The sequence below is a fragment of the Penaeus chinensis genome, chromosome 40 (genome assembly GCF_019202785.1).
Source record: "Penaeus chinensis breed Huanghai No. 1 chromosome 40, ASM1920278v2, whole genome shotgun sequence".
Classification (NCBI taxonomy): domain Eukaryota; kingdom Metazoa; phylum Arthropoda; class Malacostraca; order Decapoda; family Penaeidae; genus Penaeus; species Penaeus chinensis.
In genome coordinates, this window is record NC_061858.1 from 2,984,328 (window position 1) to 3,003,025 (window position 18,698).

The following is an 18,698-nucleotide window of genomic DNA, read 5'->3' on the forward strand; positions in this document are numbered from 1 at the left end:
AGCAGCCTTAACCATCAGTAGTTCGGTCTCTCAACTAACCCACTAACCAGCAGATCGAGACCAAGGGGGGCCCCGCCAGCCTCTTTACCCGCAGCCCGCCTCGCCTCTCCGCGGGGCGCTCGGCCACCCTCGGTCGCGGCGTGGGCGGGCTCTCTGACCTGACCGCCGCGATGGGCGTGCCAGCGAAGGGCAGCACCTTGCCACGGTCCACTCGCATGCCGTCTCTGCTCGACCTGAGGCCGCCCGCGCACTCAGCCGCCGCGCCTCACACACACACGCATCACGCCCACGCGCCGCCTCACTCCCACGGGGTAGGGCGCGAGTCTTTGGTGTGGAGGCGACCAGGGGGGGTGGGCGCCGCTGCTATGACAGGGCTTACTGTATTCCTTAGATCAGTGTAATGTTGGGATTTATGTGTTTAAGAGGCATGTTATCGATTTCCCGGCATCGGTGGTCCGGATTATCCGTTTGGCCGGATTAACGGTGGTCACGCGATAATTAGTAATGCTTCTCCAATCTCTAATTATGCATCTTCCTTATTTGTTAAAGGAGCTGCACCAATAGCAAATGCCGGCTCGTAATTGTTCCGATTAAACGAACTGCTGGATCACCAGTTGCCGGAAAATCGGTGTGCGTGTTTATAATATATATATATATATATATATATATATATATATATATGTATGTATGTATATATATTATATATGTATTTATGTGTATGTAGGTAGATAAGTAGATATATATCTTTAATCTGTGTTTGCACGTATGTATGTACGTGTTCGTGCGTACATGCGCGAATTTGTGTAAAAAAAACGAGTAAAAAAGTGTCATACATAAATCTCCGGACATGGATAGTTTAGACTAGAAATTAATTTGTCTCACATGAGTTTTATATAGTTTTACACACACACGCACACAACCCCCCTCCCCCATTATGCACACACAACCCCCCCCCCACACACACACACATACTTCAAACCCCACATTGCACAATCCCCCCACCATACACACACACAATCACCCCCACTTCAAACCCCACACTGACCCCCACCACACACACACACACACACACACACACACACACACACACACACACACACACACACACACACAACCACCCACACACACACCCACACACACACACACACACACACACACACACACACACACACACACACACACACACACACACACACACACACAACCACACACACACAACCACCCACACACACACACACACACACACACACACACACACACACACACACACAACCACACACACACAAGCATCCACACACACACAACACCACACACACACACACACACACACACACACACACACACACACACACACACACACCCACACCCACACACACACACACACACGCACACACACACACACACACACACACACACACACACAACCACACACACAACCACACACACACAAGCATCCACACACACACCTCCCCACCACAAATCCCAACGCCATTCAGACCTATTATCACAACGCCCGCCCAGTCGAAGTCCAGACCATCCTAACCGAGACCCCTGCTTGCCCCCCCTCCCCCCGCCCAGACCGCGACGAGCGTTGAGGACCGAGACCAGCTGTTGGGCGCAGACCAGCGGCAGCCGCGCTTTCTCGACGGCATTGATAACCCTGCTCTCGTGGACGACGCTGCGCACATGGTAAGATTTTTTTTTTCTTTCTTTCTTTCTTTTTTTCTTTTTCTTTTTTTTCTTTCTTTTTTTTTCCTTTTTTTTATTGTAGTTTGTGATTTTCGTTGTTGTGGGTTATTGTTGTTTTGTGTCTATTCTTTTTTTTCTACTTTTTCTCTTCTTCTGTTTTTGCTATTTCTTGTTTATTGTGATCTTCCTTTTTCTGGTTTCTGTTTTTCGATTTTTTTCTCGTTTTTTCTTTATTTTATTCCCTTTATCTGTAGTTCCCGTTTCACTCTCTATTGTCCCATTTTTTTTCTTTCTCGTTTTATGATATTTCACTTTTTTATTTTGTTTTTTTATTTCTCCTTCTTGTTCTTTACACATATTTTTTTCATTCAGTGTCTCGCCTTTTTTTTAGTAATATTTTTCTTTGATTTTTTACTTCATCTTCATAATATTCCTGCTCTTCCTCTTTCTTCTTCATCTTGCCCTTCTCCGTCTTCGTAGTCATATTGATGATTTTCTTTTTCTTCTGGTAACAGTCGATTTTATTTTCTGTAGAAAACCCAAGTTCACAAAGAGTTGTTCGTTTATGCAAAGTGTTATTATATGAGAAAGCGTCATTTTTATATCTTTAAGTCTTTTTTTTGTTGTTGTTGTATGTCGCGTCGTATTGTGCATTTTTTTCTAAGTGAAAAGGTTTAGTTGTCGATCGCCTCTCGTCTGGCGTTTCAAACTGACGTCACCTGACCCCTATCGTCAAGGTAATTACAAGGTTAATGTTAATATGTATTTCTTTTTTTTTCTCCTCCCTCCCTCCTTCCCCCTGTTCGGTCTCCTCTTTTTTTTCTTTCTCGAAATTCTCCTCTTCCTCCTCCTCCTAATCTGAATTGGCTTCCTCCTTCTTTCGTCCCCCTTCCTCCTCCCCTTTTGCTTCTCCCTTCCCCCTCTCCCCCTTTTCTTTCCCCTTCTCCTCCCCCTTTCCTTCCCCCCTTCCCCCCTCCTTCCCCTTCCCCCCCACAGCCTAGCTACCGCTCCACCGCCGGGGGAGGAGTCCATGCCCCGCCCACCGGCATCCCCCCCGAGGGCACCCTGGCCGGGGTCCTGCCCTCCCACTCGCAGCCACGCCCCTACGAGTCGCCCTTCCTCTCACACCACGCCTACCGCCAGCCGCCCACATCCCAGCACCTGCCGCCCGCGTCTCAGCACCACGCGAATCAGCCGCAGCATCACCCTGTCACGGCCACGCAACAGCAGCAGCAACAGCAGCAACAGCAACAGCCTCTGACGCGGGAGACATGGATGCGGAGTTCGCAGGGACAGTTTGCTGTGAGTTGCTTTCGAGTTGTATTTGTTCATAGGTGATATTTGCAGGTTGGAAAGATTGATTATTGTAATAAGGAGGGTTGATGGTGATAATGCTGGTGATGGATAATCATAATAAAAATAATGGATATTTTCCTTTTTTATATCGTTTCCCCCGTTAACCGTGAGTAACCCGTTCGCCTCCTCCGCAGGGCGTCGTGGAGATTCCACCCCCCGCAGGGCCACCTCCACCTGAACGGCCACCTCCCCCCCCACCACGCCTCCAACGGCCACCTCCCCAACGGCGCCATGAACGGCCACGCCCACCCGACCCTCAATGGCCACCACGCCAACGGCCACTCCGGCCCGGCGAACGGCCACGCCCCCCACATGAACGGCCACGCCCCGCACCACGAGCAGGCCAACAACCACACCAACCAGAACAACCAGAATAACCAGAACAACCGGACCGGCGGCCTGGTGGACGACAACCAGACGAACGACGCGCACGAGCGGCGGGACGACCCCCGCAAGGACGACAAGTGGGGCTCGCTCACGCGCGGCCTCGCGGCCTGGAAGTACCACAACCTCAAGGAGAAGATCTCGCACAAGTTCTCCCGCGGCGACAAGCCCGACGAGCGCGCCGGCGCCGAGGGCAAGCACGGCTCGCACGCCCCGGCGCCCGCCAAGAACAACGCGGAGAGCGGCGGCGCTCAGCAGGAGCAGGGGGCGCTCCAGCCGGGGCCCGCGCGGGACAGCGGCCGCCTGCCCACGCTCAACACGAGCTTCCGGAGGGCCATCCACCAGAGCTCGCAGAAGACCAACCTGCAGGAGACGATGGAGACGAGCCTGAGCGCGGGGCCGGGGGGCGTGCCGCAGCAGACCAACGGCCTGCCCCCCCACTACCCCCGCAGCCCCGGCCAGTACCGCGCGCCGCAGCCGCTCGCCGCGCCGCCGCTGTCGCCCCCCACGTACCGCGCCGCGGCCCCCCACCCCCTGCCCTCGCCCCACATGGGCCGCCAGCACCCGCACGAGATGCTCGGCCGGGGCCTCGCCAGCAGGAGGTCGGGCTCGTACCACCACCTGGCGCAGCTCCGTCAGGACGGCCCCAACTGGCGGCCGCACCACTATTCGGTGGACAACCTTGCGGACGCGCAGGCGCTGCCCTCCGACCACACCTACTCCGGCCCCGCCGTCACCGGGGGGCGCGGCCAGCCGGCGGGGGGCGAGGGCGGCGGGTCTGGGGGCTCGGACTCGGGTCGCGGGACGGCCGGCAGCGGGGGCGAGGGGCGCGCCGCCCACGCCCTCGACACCAGCCTGGACTCCGCCGCGTCGCAGAGGCAGAACAACCAGGGGCATTCCTCAGGTGCGGCGCTCGAGCGCTCAGTTCGACTTTGACGCTTGGTGGAAAATAAGGATGATAATAAAGTAGTTAAAGAATAAATCAAATTAATAAATAAAACAACGAAGTGGCGAAATGTCGCCTAGTCCAAAACTGATCAAAGTCATATCTAAGAAAGCGTCTTTTTCAGCAATAACTAGACATAAGAAATCAAAACGAAATTCACAGCCGATTTCCTAACCTCCCGTTCTCCCCCGAAGGCAACGACTCCGAGTGGGTGGACATGACGGACGCGGAGCTGCAGCGCATCATGAAGAAGGGCGCCGAGAGCAAGTCCGGCGGCGGAGGACTCGTGCGGCGCGAGTCCCTGGCCGCCACGCCGCCCCTGCCGCCGCTCTCGCCCGAGGGCTCCCCCCACGCGTCGCCGCAGAACTCCCCCAGCAGACACAGAAAGTACAACCTATCCTACAGGTATGTAGAAAATATGGTCCGGATATGTAGCCTTTATCGTGGGTATGGGTAGAGCGTAGGTAAGTTTAATATAGCCCTATTGGTAAGTGTTTTTATAAAGAACATTTTTTTTCCGTTGCTACTAAAAGCACTTTTTTCTTTCTTTATTTATTTCTTTTTTTTACCACATGAAATAATATTTTGCAACTACTGTACAAAAAAATCCCTCCATTGCGAATAAAACCGAATCCTTATACTTTGCTCCCCACGCAGCGTCGGCGGCCTGAACAAGCCCGACCTCCTGGAGGCGGCGGGGCGCGACGGAGGGGGCCGTGCAGGAGGCGAAGGGCGTGCCGGGAACAGCTCCCAGGGCAGCTCTCAGTCTACGCCCCGAAGAGGAGGCCCGACGCAGACGCAGCACTCGCACGCAGGGTAGGAAGCCGTGGTGTTGTTCCTGTAGGAGGAGGCTCCTGTAGGAGGGAGTTGGCGTGTTATTTAGGAGTGGTGTTTGGGTTAAGTTTGTGAAATGTCCTTTGTTCAAGTTTTTAGGTTGTTTTATTAATAAAATTAGGTAGATTTATTCATATATTTTATTCATATTTCACTTAAAACGTAGTAACATTAACCTCACTTTCTTTAAACTGTTTTTAGGTTAACTTATTAATATAAATAGGCTGATTTATTCATAAATCTATTTCGCACTAGCTCTAATATTTTCGCCAAGATGCAGTACCTCTAACCCTCCAACGACAAAGAGCTTTCCCGATGTCCTCGCTCGAGCGCTAAATCCTCCGACCTCCTACAGGAACGCCGCGTCCTCGGGAGGAGGCGGAAGCAGCAATCACAGGGCCACAGGAGGTCCTTCAGGAGGCTGGTCTCGAAGGAAGGAAGAGGAACGGCAACGCAGCGCCAATCACGAGCCGCTCACCAAGAACAAGAATAGGATTAACTTAGGTGAGTCGCTGTGCAGGTTGCAGAGGTGTTGCACAAGGTGTTGCACAGGTAGGGCCGTGTCCAGGATGAGAAGGGGGGGGGGGGTAAAGGTATAAAATAAAGTGTGATATGTCAAATAAGATGTGGTTATAGGTATAAAATAACGTGTATTACATTTATTAGGCGTGGGACTACAGGTATAGAGAAAAAATGGTGTAAGGAAATAAAATGGGGAAAAATAAATGAGTTACAGGTTTAAAATACAGTGTAATACGTTTAATAAGTGGGGGGATACAGATATATAGAAAAAAAACGAGTCATAAGATGGGGTTACAGGCATAAAAAATATGATTCATGTAATAGAATGGGGTTAGAAAATGAAATGGGATAAAAAAAAATGAGTTACAGGTATAAAATAAGATCCAATACATTTGATAGGTGGGGGGTTACAGGTATATACACAAAGAAATATGATACGTGTAATAAAATGGCGTTACAGGCATAAAAAATATGATACATATGATGATATTAAAACCATTCTCGCTTTTTATTCGAGTAGAAGGTACAGATCGACATTGCCAGTCATGATTTTAGGGTTAAATGTTTTAAAATGTTTATTTCTTTAGTATGGAAAGGGGGAAGTATATAGACACCTGACCCCCCCACCCCACTCGATACGGCCCCGACATTTTATATTTAATGCTATATTGTATAAAAGAGAAACAGCAATAAAAATTCATATATCTTTATAATCAGATAATTATATTCGCCTTAAGCTGATATGAAAACACGAATTCTATGTTAAAAAGAAGAAAAAAGTAAGATTATGGTTTTAAAAAATGTTTGAATTCAGTATTCTTAGAATGAAATGTTAAGATTATATTTAAAGCAATACACGAATTCCATATTTAAGAAAATATATATTAAGATTATATTTTACAAAAAATCTAGTAAAATTATTATAAAAAACATTAAAATTATATAAATCATACAAAATTATACAAATAAAAAAACTATACATCAAAATCATAATAACAAAACCATACTAAAATCCGCCCAAAAAATAAATAAAAATAATAAAAGCAATACCGTAACTCAACCCCGTTAGTAAAACCCCACCGGAACATTTTAGAGCCTCTCCTGACCCTAGGCCCGAGCGCGAGGGACCTGGACGCCGGCGAGATCACCTCCACCACGGACGCCCTCGATCTCGACTCCATGCTCGACGGAGGCGAAGCCACGGAGGCCACCAGCGACGACGACGCCACCTCCGCCTACGACCCCGACGTCCACCTCATCAGGAAGCAGCTGGAGGGCCTCGAGGGCATGTACTCCGAGGTACGGGGCATTCGGAACATTCGGCTGGGGCGAGGACAGGGGGCGGCGGTTTATCTGTAGTTGTCTTGGTTTCACTCTCTTACTCTTTCTTTCTTTTTTTTTCTCTTCTTTCTCACTCTCTATTTCTCTTTCTTTCTTTCTTCTTTTCTTTCTTTCTTTCTCACTTTTTCTTCCTCTTTCACTCTCTCTCTTTCTCTCTCTCTCTCTCTCTCTCTCTCTCTCTCTCTCTCTCTCTCTCTCTCTCTCTCTCTCTCTCTCTCTCTCTCTCACACACACACACACACACACACACACACACACACACACACACACACACACACACACACACACACACACACACACACACACACACACACAAAAAAAAAAAAAAAAAAAAAAAAATGCAATAAATATAAAAAAATAATAATAACTAACTAATAAATAAATTAATAAATAAATAACGCTCGTCCTCATCTCTCCCTCTCTCAGGTTCTGAAGCTCTTAGGAGGAGGTCGGCGCGGGGGAAGACATCTCGGAGGAGGCGGAGGCGGCGGCATCGGGGACCTGAAGAACTCCCGCAGGCGCATGCACGGGTCCCTGTCCTCGCTGCCTTCGTCGATCATGTCCTCGCGCCCCGGCAGAGACAAGCGACGCGTTATAGACGACAGGGTGAGGAAAGGCGGGAGAGATAACGGAAAGGTGAGTGGTGAAGGGGGATCGAGTGTCGGTTCTGCTATTTGCTCTCTGTTTCTTGTTAGAGGGATTCGATTGTTTATGATTTCGTTTGTTTTTGGGAAATGGGTTTCGATTTTTTTTTCTGCTGTTTGTTCTTTGTTTTAGGTAAGGGGGATTTTATTATTTATTCTGCTGTTTGTTCTCTGTTTAATGTAAAGGGGATTCGATTGTGTGTTATTTCGTTTAAGTGAAATAGAGTTCGTGTTTTTTATTTAAATCCTTTTTGCATGACATATCTGGGATATTACGTATATGTCGAAATAATAATTTAAAAAATCATATCATTTTATATATTTACCCAAACAAACAAATAAACACGAAAACACGTAATTCCAACCTTCAAAAAGAACAGTAATTCTTCGACATCCAGTCCCCCCAAAACATTATAAATTTCACTCTATCCACCTCCTAACCATAGCTATTTCGTCCACTACAGTCTATTCACAAGAGATTCCAACGCCTGGAGAGTCACGTGGTCACCCTGGCCCGCAGTGTTGCCCACCTGAGCTCAGAAATGCGGACACAGCACCTCATGTTCCAGGTGAGTCAACTATGCTGATGTTGATAAGAGTTTGTGTAGTGAAGAAGAAGAAGAAGAAAATACTCTGCCTGTTTTCAATAGCGTTTAGAAAGTACGTAAATTGTTTTAGCAAAAGGCGTTTGTTGAATTCTTATGTGTATTGTAACGTGGCTAATTAGAAAAGAATAATTCTGATATAGAACAGGATAGGATAGACAGGATAACCCGCTGTACACAGAAAAAAGGTTTATTGAAAGACGGAGATGAAATCGGGAGGTATTCGATTCTGTTGTCTCACATTTCAATAAATCTGCTGAGTGTTCTTATTCGAAGGTTTTGACCATAAAATCTAATGGAAATAAATATTCAAGTTCAGAGCAGATTGGAACTGTCATGTAGAACACTGCTGTCAGTTCACTTAGAAAAATATACACGAACAATATTTTTTATAGGATGATATTAATGATAATATGTAAATAGAGTTATTTTTGGTGAAGAAAAAGCAAAGAAAATACTAAATATTCCCCCACGATATTCAGGAGATCGAGAGCATCCGCGGCGAAGTAGCAGCTCTCAGGACCGGCGGCGTAGGAGGCTCAGGCGGCAGCGGAGGAGGAGGAGGCGCAGGAGGAGGAGGAGGAGGAGTGAGCGCGGGCCGAGGAGCTGCGCACGTGTCCTGGGAGTCCTTCCGAGCGGGGATTCCTGGCCTCTCGAACCCCGGCAGAGTCAAGAAGCTCACGCAGTTCTTCGGGGACGAGCCGCCCCTCGTCCGCATTTTCCTGAGGAAGCTGGGCTATGAGGTGGGTCGCCCGGCGGATTTACATTTTGTTTATTTATTCATTATCATTATTATTATTATTATTGTTATTATAATAATAATAATAATTATTATTATTATTGTTATTATAATAATAATAATTATTATTATTATTATTGTTATTATAATAATAATAATAATTATTATTATTATTGTTATTATAATAATAATAATTATTATTATTATTATTATTATTATTATTATCATCAGTATAATTATTATTACTATTATTAATATCATCAGTATAATTATTATTATTATTATTATTATTATTATTATTATTATTATCATCATTTATAATTATTATTATTATTATTATCATCATCATCATCATCATTATTATTAATTTTTTTTTGTTTTTTTTGGCTAGTGTTGGCTTATTTTGTGATGTATTTCGCGTGTAAATTGATATCCTCTAAGAATCATTGGATAATATTTGTGAGTTGATTTTGATTAAAACGAAAATTAATCTTACAGTTTTTGAAATACAGAACATGCACTATACCAACAGAAACTAAAGTATGATTATGAAAATGATGATAATGATAATAGTAATAATAATAAAGATAATGATAATTTTCTAGTGATGATAATGATAGTAATAATAATAGTGATGATAATAATAATAGTAGTAATAATAATAATAATAATAATAATAATAATAATAATAATAATAATAATAATAATAATAATAAGGTTAATTCACTAGTGATCATAATAACAATATGATAATAACAATAATAATAATAATAATAATAGTAATGATAATAAGACAAACTAACGAACGAAACAACACACGTATCAATTCATTCACTAACAACTTACATCCTCCTTTTCCAGAAATACGCCGGCCTCTTTGAACAGGAGAAGATCGGGATGCTGGAGCTGCCTTATCTCACGGAGGAGAGGCTGCAGAAAATCGGCATCCCAATGGGCCCACGTCTCCGCATCCTCCAGGAAGCACAGGGACCCATACGGAAAGAAGGGAATTTAAGTGTGTATGTGGTGTAGAAAAGGGTTGTGTGTATTGGAGAAGGTAGTGTGTGTGTGTGTGTGTGTGTGTGTGTGTGTGTGTGTGTGTTTGTGTTAGATTCTGTCCTTTGCGTGATGTATACGTAAGTTTGGATGGATTGTATATATTTGTATTGATAAAGGAAGTTAAACATTGATAAAAGTTGAAGGTTTGTTGATGTTGCCAATATCGTTAAAGCTGAAATAAAGCAGACTAGCCTCGGAAAGGATTATGAATTTTTACTCGACTACAAGGCAGGCCGATTACGAGCAATAACTAGTTGTAAGTTGTAAGTTGTAAATCACCGATGAGAACAACACCTAGGATCACAACCAACGAGCATTTAAACAAACCAAAAAATAAGTCACTATATCATCAAACTTCTCTCTTTCACAAACAAAAAATTCCACACAAACCACAAAGTAACAAATAAAACCATCCCACATCCTCACATTTTTTTTTTTTTTTGTCATACTCGAGAATTAGCAACGATGAATTCTTTACCTTTTTTCCGCCAGAAACTTTTTTTTTTTTTTTTTTAATTTCATGATATTTCGCCAGGGTATATTTAACTCACCTCCTGTTCTGATCGATTAGAATGCGGAGAGTGGTTCTCAAACTCACTTTCGTGTGGCGGTTGCTATCTCAGTACGACCTTGTACAAAATTCCTTTTAAGACAGAAAAAAAGTTATGAATGAGAAGACATGACATGTTCTGATGTCATGTCGTCAGAATTGTTCGGTTTTAGTTCATTAACTCGTAAACAGAAGTACATGTTTCGATGTTATTTTTTGACGGCATTTGTAAATAGTTCAGATAAAGATATAGCAACAGAGAGCATTAATGATATTTCCCTTGCTCTGTGAATGGTCCGATTTCATTCATAACTTTTTCTACTCGCTGTCGGTGGTGGAAATTTCCATCGCTGGGTTGACTTATTTCCGGGTTATTCATTGGGTGTTCTTGAAGCGTGCTGGCTTGAATGACAAAACACCGTCTTGATACAATGGCAGATTTAAAAAAAAGAAAGTACAATATACAATAATCAAGTTTGTGTATTGAGCTTCTTTTTCTGCTCCTCTCCCCCCTCCCCCCTTCCCCCCTTGCAAGAAAAAAATACTATGCATTATCATGCGTATTGTGTTTTTTTTTTTTTTTTCCTTTCCTTCTTGTTAGTGTGTGTTTTGAGAGATTTATTGACTAAAATCTGTAATATCGTTACAGTTAGTTATTTCTAATTACCAAAGAGATAAATAGATTGTTAAATTGAAATGCAATGCTCTGAAACCCCTCAAAAAATAATTGTCTTATAAGGTTTGATTCTCGGCTCTACATTATTGAACGCGCATTGTCCGCCATTTTGATCATCATTATATCTTATCAGTACTATTATCATTGTTATTATCATTATTATTATCATTATTATTATTATTATTATTATTATTAATAATATTATTATTATGAATGCCATTGCCATTCATTTCCATTCGCATTTACCATCGTGTATTACCCGTCTCTGCATTCCTCAAATCTCCCTGCAATGTTGCAATGGTGGCAGCACCAAGGGTAGGTCTCCAGGCTAAGTCTTGTAGTGTTTGATATCCGTGTATAAATTTGACGGAAAAGTTTGCTTTATTGTGTAATATTTACTTCATTTTTAAGTAAGTTGTACATATGTGTAAATAGTATATTTTTCCCCTTATGTGTAGTAATATGTACATGTGTCGAGAAATACCTTGTGCACTATTGTAAAAACAATATTTGTAATCTAAAAATAAAAATCATAATGATTTTTCGGTTGATTTATTAGCCATATACATACTGCATTTTTTATAATCATATAATAACATCCCTCTTTGAAAATATAGACCTATAAAATAACATGAATGAATTGCATTACTTTTCAAAAAGAAGTTATGAAATAAAGCTTTGGTAAATACATTAAAAAAACGCTCGTGGAAATGGTAAATATATATTATCCTCTGTGTAACGAAGGATATATTTACGAATGGAATATATGAAGGTATTCTTAGAATTTTGTTTGTGATATATTCAAGTTAATGCATTCTGTCTCATGCTTGTGGTGCATTAAAATATCGGTTATTGTTATAGATGAAAGCTTTAATCAACAAAATGTTTAATTAACGTAACTGCTCTGCGAATACCTCAGGATGAGCATATCCTCATTTACGATACCATAACATTTAAGTACCTGTATTACAAAATGGTAATTCACAGACCTAGATAAAGATGAAAATAAATAGATCGCGTATGAAAACTGCATGGAGGAATATAATCATTCTTTTAATCGTGGAATTTGGTTCATGTTTTAAGAAGTGCTTTGCAGTCTTGGTCACGGTGCGTCATGCATTCCTTATCCTATCACTACGTTTTTAATATTTATCATTTAAGTACATTCGTTCTCTAAAACTAATTCACTGGAACATGCAAATTCAATATAAAAACATACCTACATGCATTGGGATCTTATTGTTAAACAAATGTTACAAAAATATCATTTGATTCTCTGCTGACAGCGTCGTTGGATACATCAGGAGAAAAAATAAACATGGATTTTCTTACATTTTGTGGACATGTGAATGTGAAAACAGAAATCGCCTTATGCAACATAACTCTCTCCAGAACCTTTTGTTAGCTTACGCACGAGGATACAGCCCCTGAGTTCTGTTTGTGTTTTCTTGGAGGAAAGCTTGAGAATCGTCACTTCTTGCTGAAGGAGTCCTTCCGCGTGAGTCCCTGGCAAACCACGTCACTGTACTTCCCCGCCGCCGCCCCTCCTGCGAATCCTCCCGACGGCAGGTTCAGGGACCCGCTCTTGAGGCGCAGAAGGTTCCACTGGGCGAAGATCGGCCTCTGGTTCTGCGGGTTCTCCGAGGCCGAGCTGCGCTGGTCCCCGTCCTCGCTGTAGCTGGAGTAGATGCTCAAAGAATCCACGAAGTTCTCGCAGATGACGTCGTCGTCCTTGCGAGGGGCGTCGTTGGCGTCGTCCTTGTCCCCGACCTCGTTCGGGAAGTAGGTGTTCGAGCGAAGGGACCTCCAGCGCGGCACCGTCCAGATCGGGTTGGCGGACCGGTTGACGGAATCCGCCCTCGAGAACTCGCCGTCGGGGTCCTCGTCCCGCTCCTCCTCGTCGAAGGCCTGGTTGTTGAAGCCCTTCTTGTCTTCCATCTTCTCCTTGAAGATGATGTTGTCGAGGACCTGCTTCGACGAGAGGTGTGGCCTCCTCCTGCAGGGCGCCCGGTCGTGTGCCCTGCCCAAGGACGCCCAGACGCTCGAGGTCCTCAGGCGATGCAGCAGGTGACTCGGACTCATGCCCGCGGGGAGACTCGGCGCCGGAAGTCCACCTCGCTCCACCCGCTCCACCCATGCCTCCAGCCTCTCCTGGACCAGCCTCCGGCGCTTCGTGCTCCGGATGAAGGTGATGAAGATGAACACTCCTTGGAAGGTGTTCAGTGTGTCTGTCACTGCCCTGAAAAGTAAAGAAGAAAATATGTAGAATAAATTAAATAATAATAATAATCGAAAACCTATTTTAAAAGCTATTAAATGACACTGATAGTTTACTTGAACATTTTAATTCACCAGAAATTCAACACGAAGACACTTAACACCTCCTACAATAGTACACCATCACAAGTACAGCACTTCATAACTCCACAACCAAAATATGATCCTCCACGGTTTAACCAATCTACAACTGAAAACAACAAAGACTTTTTCTTCTCTTTTCTCACCACAATTCCGAATCCCCGGAACCCACAATGGACGATATTACTTCCGTCAACCAGCAGCTCGCCATGATTGCGAAGAGACCGAATCTTTGCCAGAATCTGCAAGAAAAAAAAGCGCCAGGTGAATGCACTGAAACAGAATATCAAATCGTATTTAATAGTGGGATACCCGATTATATTTGGCTTTAATTTAGTTTTATTCCATTCGTTGCAATGGATATTCTTGGTATGACATGCTGTCTGTTCCATTTTGCTTCTAAACTATCCCCTGTGTGCAAGGAATGGCCGGGGTTACCATCCACTGGCGGCGAGGGATTCGAACGCAGGTCAGCAAGATTGCAAGATTAATAATGGTGGTGGTAGTGGTAGTAGTAGTCGTAATAATAGTAGTAGTAGTAGTACTACTACTACTAGTAGTAGTAGTAGTAGCAGTAGGAGCAGTAGCAGTAGCAGTAGCAGTAGCAGTAGCAGTAGCAGCAACAACAACAACGGCAGTAGTAATATAAGCAGTAGTAGGAGCAGTATTTTTGCATGACCAATACAACAGCAGCAGCAGGAACAATCAATAGCCGTGATAAAAGTAACAGTAATGATAATCACCAGAAAGCCACAACATATCCAGAACACTAGAAATACCAACAGAACAGAATATGATCCTAATGAATAAATATATAAAACAGACCACTCTGCTCCAGTGGATCTCTTTTTGCTTAAAATGAATGAAACAAATGATACATGCACGGAGCATTTTGCAAAGTCAGTAAAGTTCCTAAACATTTGATTCAAAGGGAGGGGGAAAAGAGTTTTTTGAAAATTGGCAAATTATCAAAATGGACTAAATGATTTGAAAACATGGCATATAATATTTGGAAATACTCTGGAGACTGAGATGAACATACAACAAATCAAGTAAACCGCTGATATTATATACAGTTTCATAAATTTGAATATAAAAAGAAGACATGACACTTGCAGAACACCTATAGTTCTCTTAGTAATAAAATGTAGAGACACTTCCTTCAGTAAAGAAATCAAACCAAGACATTCACAGTTTTCACAAACAACCTAATCATAAAACACGAAGATGCACCGCCCATACGTGAATACATCGAGTTCTCATAGTACTGAAATGTAGACCATACCTTTGTATCCTCTTTACGCCTGCCTAGGGGGGTGAGAGGGGGGATAATTCACTACTTCTCTACACAAACCAGCTAACTACCAATCACTTACTCATTGAGGTGCTGTCGGTCGAAAGTGTGGTTCGTCTGACCACAACTCCCGAAGAAGCAGTGACACCTGTTGTTGGCACAGTAGAGGACCAGGCCAGTGTGGAGTATGAGGAGTGTGTTGACGATGCACAGGATGCCCATCGGTCCGTAGAAGTAGGCAAGGATCTCCACTCCGTCTGCAGGAGTCATTGTAACGGTTATTAAAGGTGGAGTTTTTAAGGGTTGGGTGTGCCATGTGTGATTCCAAAATTAGGTGTTTATGATTTATAGTTTTTTCTTATTCATGGTGGATAAAGGTGATAATTTTTAGTGTTATGCGTGATTTCCATGTGTCTTTATTGTTGGTGGATATATCATGATAGTAACGATAAAAATATTAATGGGTTATCAGGCTTGCTCTCTCGAACCAATCTGAGATTTTTTTCTGGGTATAATAAGACTTCAGAATATATATAAGATAATACAAATGGCAAAATAGATAATGCTGTTAATGTTAATGATCATAATAATGATGGTGATGATCATTATGATAATAATACTAATAGTAATGAAGATGATAATAACTATAACAACAAAACCAAAAAAGTGGGCTTTCTAACCTCTAAACCAGCATCTGTTCGCAACGAAATTGGGCTTTAAGTACCCGTCCTTGTCTTCCGGCAGGAGTTGCATGACGGCCGCCACAATGCCCATGATAAGCGGGCATCCCCAGGCATACACGGAGCGGACTAAGAATCTGGTCATGTCATCCTGCGTCCTGTGCAGAGGGACACCTTGGACCGATAACCTGAGAGAGAGAAAGGAAAAGTCAAGATCGCTAGTATGTTATTTCCCCCCCCCCCCCTTTTTTTTCTTTTTTTTTTGTTCTTTCTCTGTCCGTCTGTTTCTGTGTCTGTCTGTTTCTCTCTCCTCTCTCTCTCTTCTCTCTCTCTCTCTCTCTCTCTCTCTCTCTCTCTCTCTCTCTCTCTCTCTCTCTCTCTCTCTCTCTTTCTCTTTATCTCTTTCTTTCTCTCTCTCTCTCTCTCTTTCTCTTTCGTTCTCTCTCTCTCTCTCTCTCTCTCTCTCTCTCTCTCTCTCTCTCTCTCTCTCTCTCTCTCTCTCTCTCTCTCTCTCTATCGATTATTAATTGAAATAATGGCGTGAAACACACACAATACGGTTTCCTTTGATTTTCAATAAAATTCCTTTGTGTTTTTCTGTTGTTTCTCATAACATCGTGGCTGCGCTGCATTTCGTGTATCATTAAAGTCCTATTATTTTTATTTTTATTTTATTTAAATATATTTGCGTATGATATTATCATTTTCAGTCGTTTATATATCAATATTTTTGTTATTATCTTTAAGTTATCCAGTATTACATCCTCAGTCAACAGCTAGGAAAATGCCCGAAGTAATACGATGGTAATTTATATATTGTTTCTCCCATCGATTATGTTGATCGCCATTTTTTTTGTTTTTATTAATCTATATTTATTTTCGCGACTTCGAGTTAATTAATAAATATTGTTTGAGTAGCTTCATCTCGTAAAAGGAAACGATGATGATAATGCACAGAAACGAAGAGAAAAGGCAATCGATTTATTTCAAGTCAAAATATAAAACCATGGTTTGTAAGGAAACAATATATATTTTTAATCGTCTTTACAATTCTTCAAAAGCAACTCGTATGAAAGGCCAAAATAAGAGTGAAAACAACCAGACAATATAACTTAGACAAGATTAATGTAAGACTTACCAGATAAAAAAAAAATTCGAAGGAAAAATATAAGTGAAAATAACCAGACAATAAAAAACTAAAGAAAAACAGAAGTGAAAATAATCAGAGAAAGAAAAAGAGAAAAAAATGCAAATACCCAATTGATATAACAATAAGTAAAAATACCATACACTCACCTGACATAAGTCCAGACATCGTAGCAAATCACATTAAGCCAGAAGAAAGTGGAGAGGAAAGCCACGTGCAGTAACAAGGCTGAAAATATCCACATGAGTCATTTGTTTATTCCAGCGTTAAAGTATGACGGTGTATCTTTCATAGCTTATGTTTTATTATATGTATGTAAGTAGGTGACCGTATGATCCTGGTGTCTGTAGTGTTTGTCCAATGACAATGTTACATATTTATAAAAAAAGAAGTGCGTAAAATATGAGCACGTCGGTCTGAAACGAGAATGTTTCCAAAGGTGTTTTCAGACCAATTGCGTTTATTACGTCTTTTGTTTGATTTAACACAAGCATAGATATTTTCACTTCCCTACACTGCAATCATGTGATAGAGTGCATTGACGTGAATATATACGATGCTCGCTAAAGACGAAGGATTAAACTGACCAAACATTCAATAAACAGTTTTTCGGACAATTGCTCTGAGAACACCCACGGACGCGCACAGCTTCAGACGCCTCCAAAACAGCTTACCGAGCGAAACGCACGAGGCCGGCGCCAAGAACTGCGAAAAGGCTTGAGTCGTGAAGAGAGCGGAGTCCGCCACGAGGAGAGAAGCCACGTACGCCGCCAGGTACAGCCCCCGGAGGTCCCTGAGAGCCGGTAAACACAGGTGGCACAGCAGCGTCGCCGCCAGGAACACGCAGGACACCACCAGACCGAGGGGAATCAGCACCCGGCGCACGACCTGCAGGGGCGGAGTGCCAGATAGAAGGGTGTCTGGTTCAAAGGCTGAATATGGCTTAGAATCGAGTATTCAGAATGTTAATGTTCAAAGGCTGAATGTAATTTAGCTTTGTGCATTCAAATTGAATTGTTCAAACGGCTAAATATGATTTAGATTTGAGCATTCAAAATCTATCTATCCAATGGCTAAATACGATTTAGATTCATGCTTTCAAGTCGACTCTGTTCAAATGCTAAATATGACGTAGAACCGCCTCGATCTGCAAATCATTTCCGCATTAGCTAATCTACAGCTAAATGCAGTCTTACCGTCCACGTTGACTCGTCGGCCCCAGTGTGGTGCGGACACACGACCACAGCCAGAGTAGTCGTGACAATATTCCGGCTATCTTGAAGGTCGAGCAGCTGATCCACGCAATAATCTAGAGACGTGTCAGTAATGTTTACATCGTCACCGTAAAATTCAAAGAAATTCTTCGCGTCTGTCGAATTTCCTGTAATGACGTCGGGACTGTCACACTTCGGGAACCTGACGAAGGTGTCTGTCCCTCGTAAAAGGCCCCTCTTGAGACTTCGGCCGACGAGCGACGGGCCGATAAACGAGGCCGGAGCGTCGTAGCAGACACAGTACTCGTTCTGCAGAAGGTAGCCTTCAGGGCAGCATTTCGTATGGCAGACGCCGGCGCGACAGTGCTCTGGGTGGCGCGACGACTCCACGGGAGAGCAAATCAAAACTCGGTATTGGAGGTCGTACGAACTTGTAGGGACCTCCACGCAGAAGTCGTTGACGAAGATCATGTTCCAGTGGAATAGCAGTTTGTTTTGAGTATATATTATCTTGTTTTCTCTATCTAATATGACTTTCGTGGCATTCTTATCAGAACAAAAATCAGTAGCCACGTCGAACACTACGGGGCGCTCCTCGGGGTCGTTACAATGGCTGAGGGCGATGGGCAGCGAAAACACAGACTGCTGTGGTAGCCGCTG

The 18,698-nt window shown here is 43.2% G+C and overlaps 3 protein-coding genes across 4 annotated transcripts in view; 2 read left to right on the plus strand and 1 right to left on the minus strand.

The window, feature by feature from the left end:
* LOC125047103 overlaps positions 1-302 on the plus strand; it is a 102,787-nt gene extending 102,485 nt beyond the window's left edge. Inside the window, exon 8 of the mRNA XM_047645211.1 lies at positions 54-302. Coding sequence (XP_047501167.1) covers positions 54-157 — 104 coding nt within the window. The 3' untranslated portion in view covers positions 158-302. The remainder of the gene's footprint in view (positions 1-53) is intronic.
* A 2,551-nt stretch (positions 303-2,853) lies between these two features.
* Positions 2,854-11,886, plus strand: LOC125047194 (filaggrin-2-like). 2 transcript variants are annotated; one of them, XM_047645327.1, is made up of 10 exons: positions 2,854-2,991; positions 3,180-4,333; positions 4,570-4,780; positions 5,033-5,191; positions 5,565-5,713; positions 6,825-7,030; positions 7,499-7,708; positions 8,181-8,285; positions 8,804-9,064; positions 9,922-11,886. In XM_047645327.1, the coding sequence occupies exons 2-10, from the start codon at positions 3,277-3,279 to the stop codon at positions 10,090-10,092; spliced, it is 2,529 nt and encodes an 842-aa protein (XP_047501283.1). In that variant the 5' UTR covers positions 2,854-2,991; positions 3,180-3,276; the 3' UTR covers positions 10,093-11,886. The 2 variants fall into 2 exon arrangements, with proteins under 2 accessions (XP_047501283.1, XP_047501284.1); XM_047645328.1 differs by having other exon boundaries at positions 6,843-7,030.
* The window catches only part of LOC125047195 (probable G-protein coupled receptor Mth-like 1), a 6,860-nt gene continuing 43 nt past the window's right edge, over positions 11,882-18,698 (minus strand). Inside the window, exons 1-7 of the mRNA XM_047645330.1 lie at positions 18,021-18,698; positions 17,499-17,712; positions 16,974-17,052; positions 15,678-15,865; positions 15,080-15,254; positions 13,850-13,945; positions 11,882-13,584 (exon numbers count right to left, since the gene is read on the minus strand). The exon at positions 18,021-18,698 is cut by the window's right edge and continues 43 nt beyond it. Coding sequence (XP_047501286.1) covers positions 12,816-13,584; positions 13,850-13,945; positions 15,080-15,254; positions 15,678-15,865; positions 16,974-17,052; positions 17,499-17,712; positions 18,021-18,698 — 2,199 coding nt within the window. The 3' untranslated portion in view covers positions 11,882-12,815. The remainder of the gene's footprint in view (positions 13,585-13,849; positions 13,946-15,079; positions 15,255-15,677; positions 15,866-16,973; positions 17,053-17,498; positions 17,713-18,020) is intronic.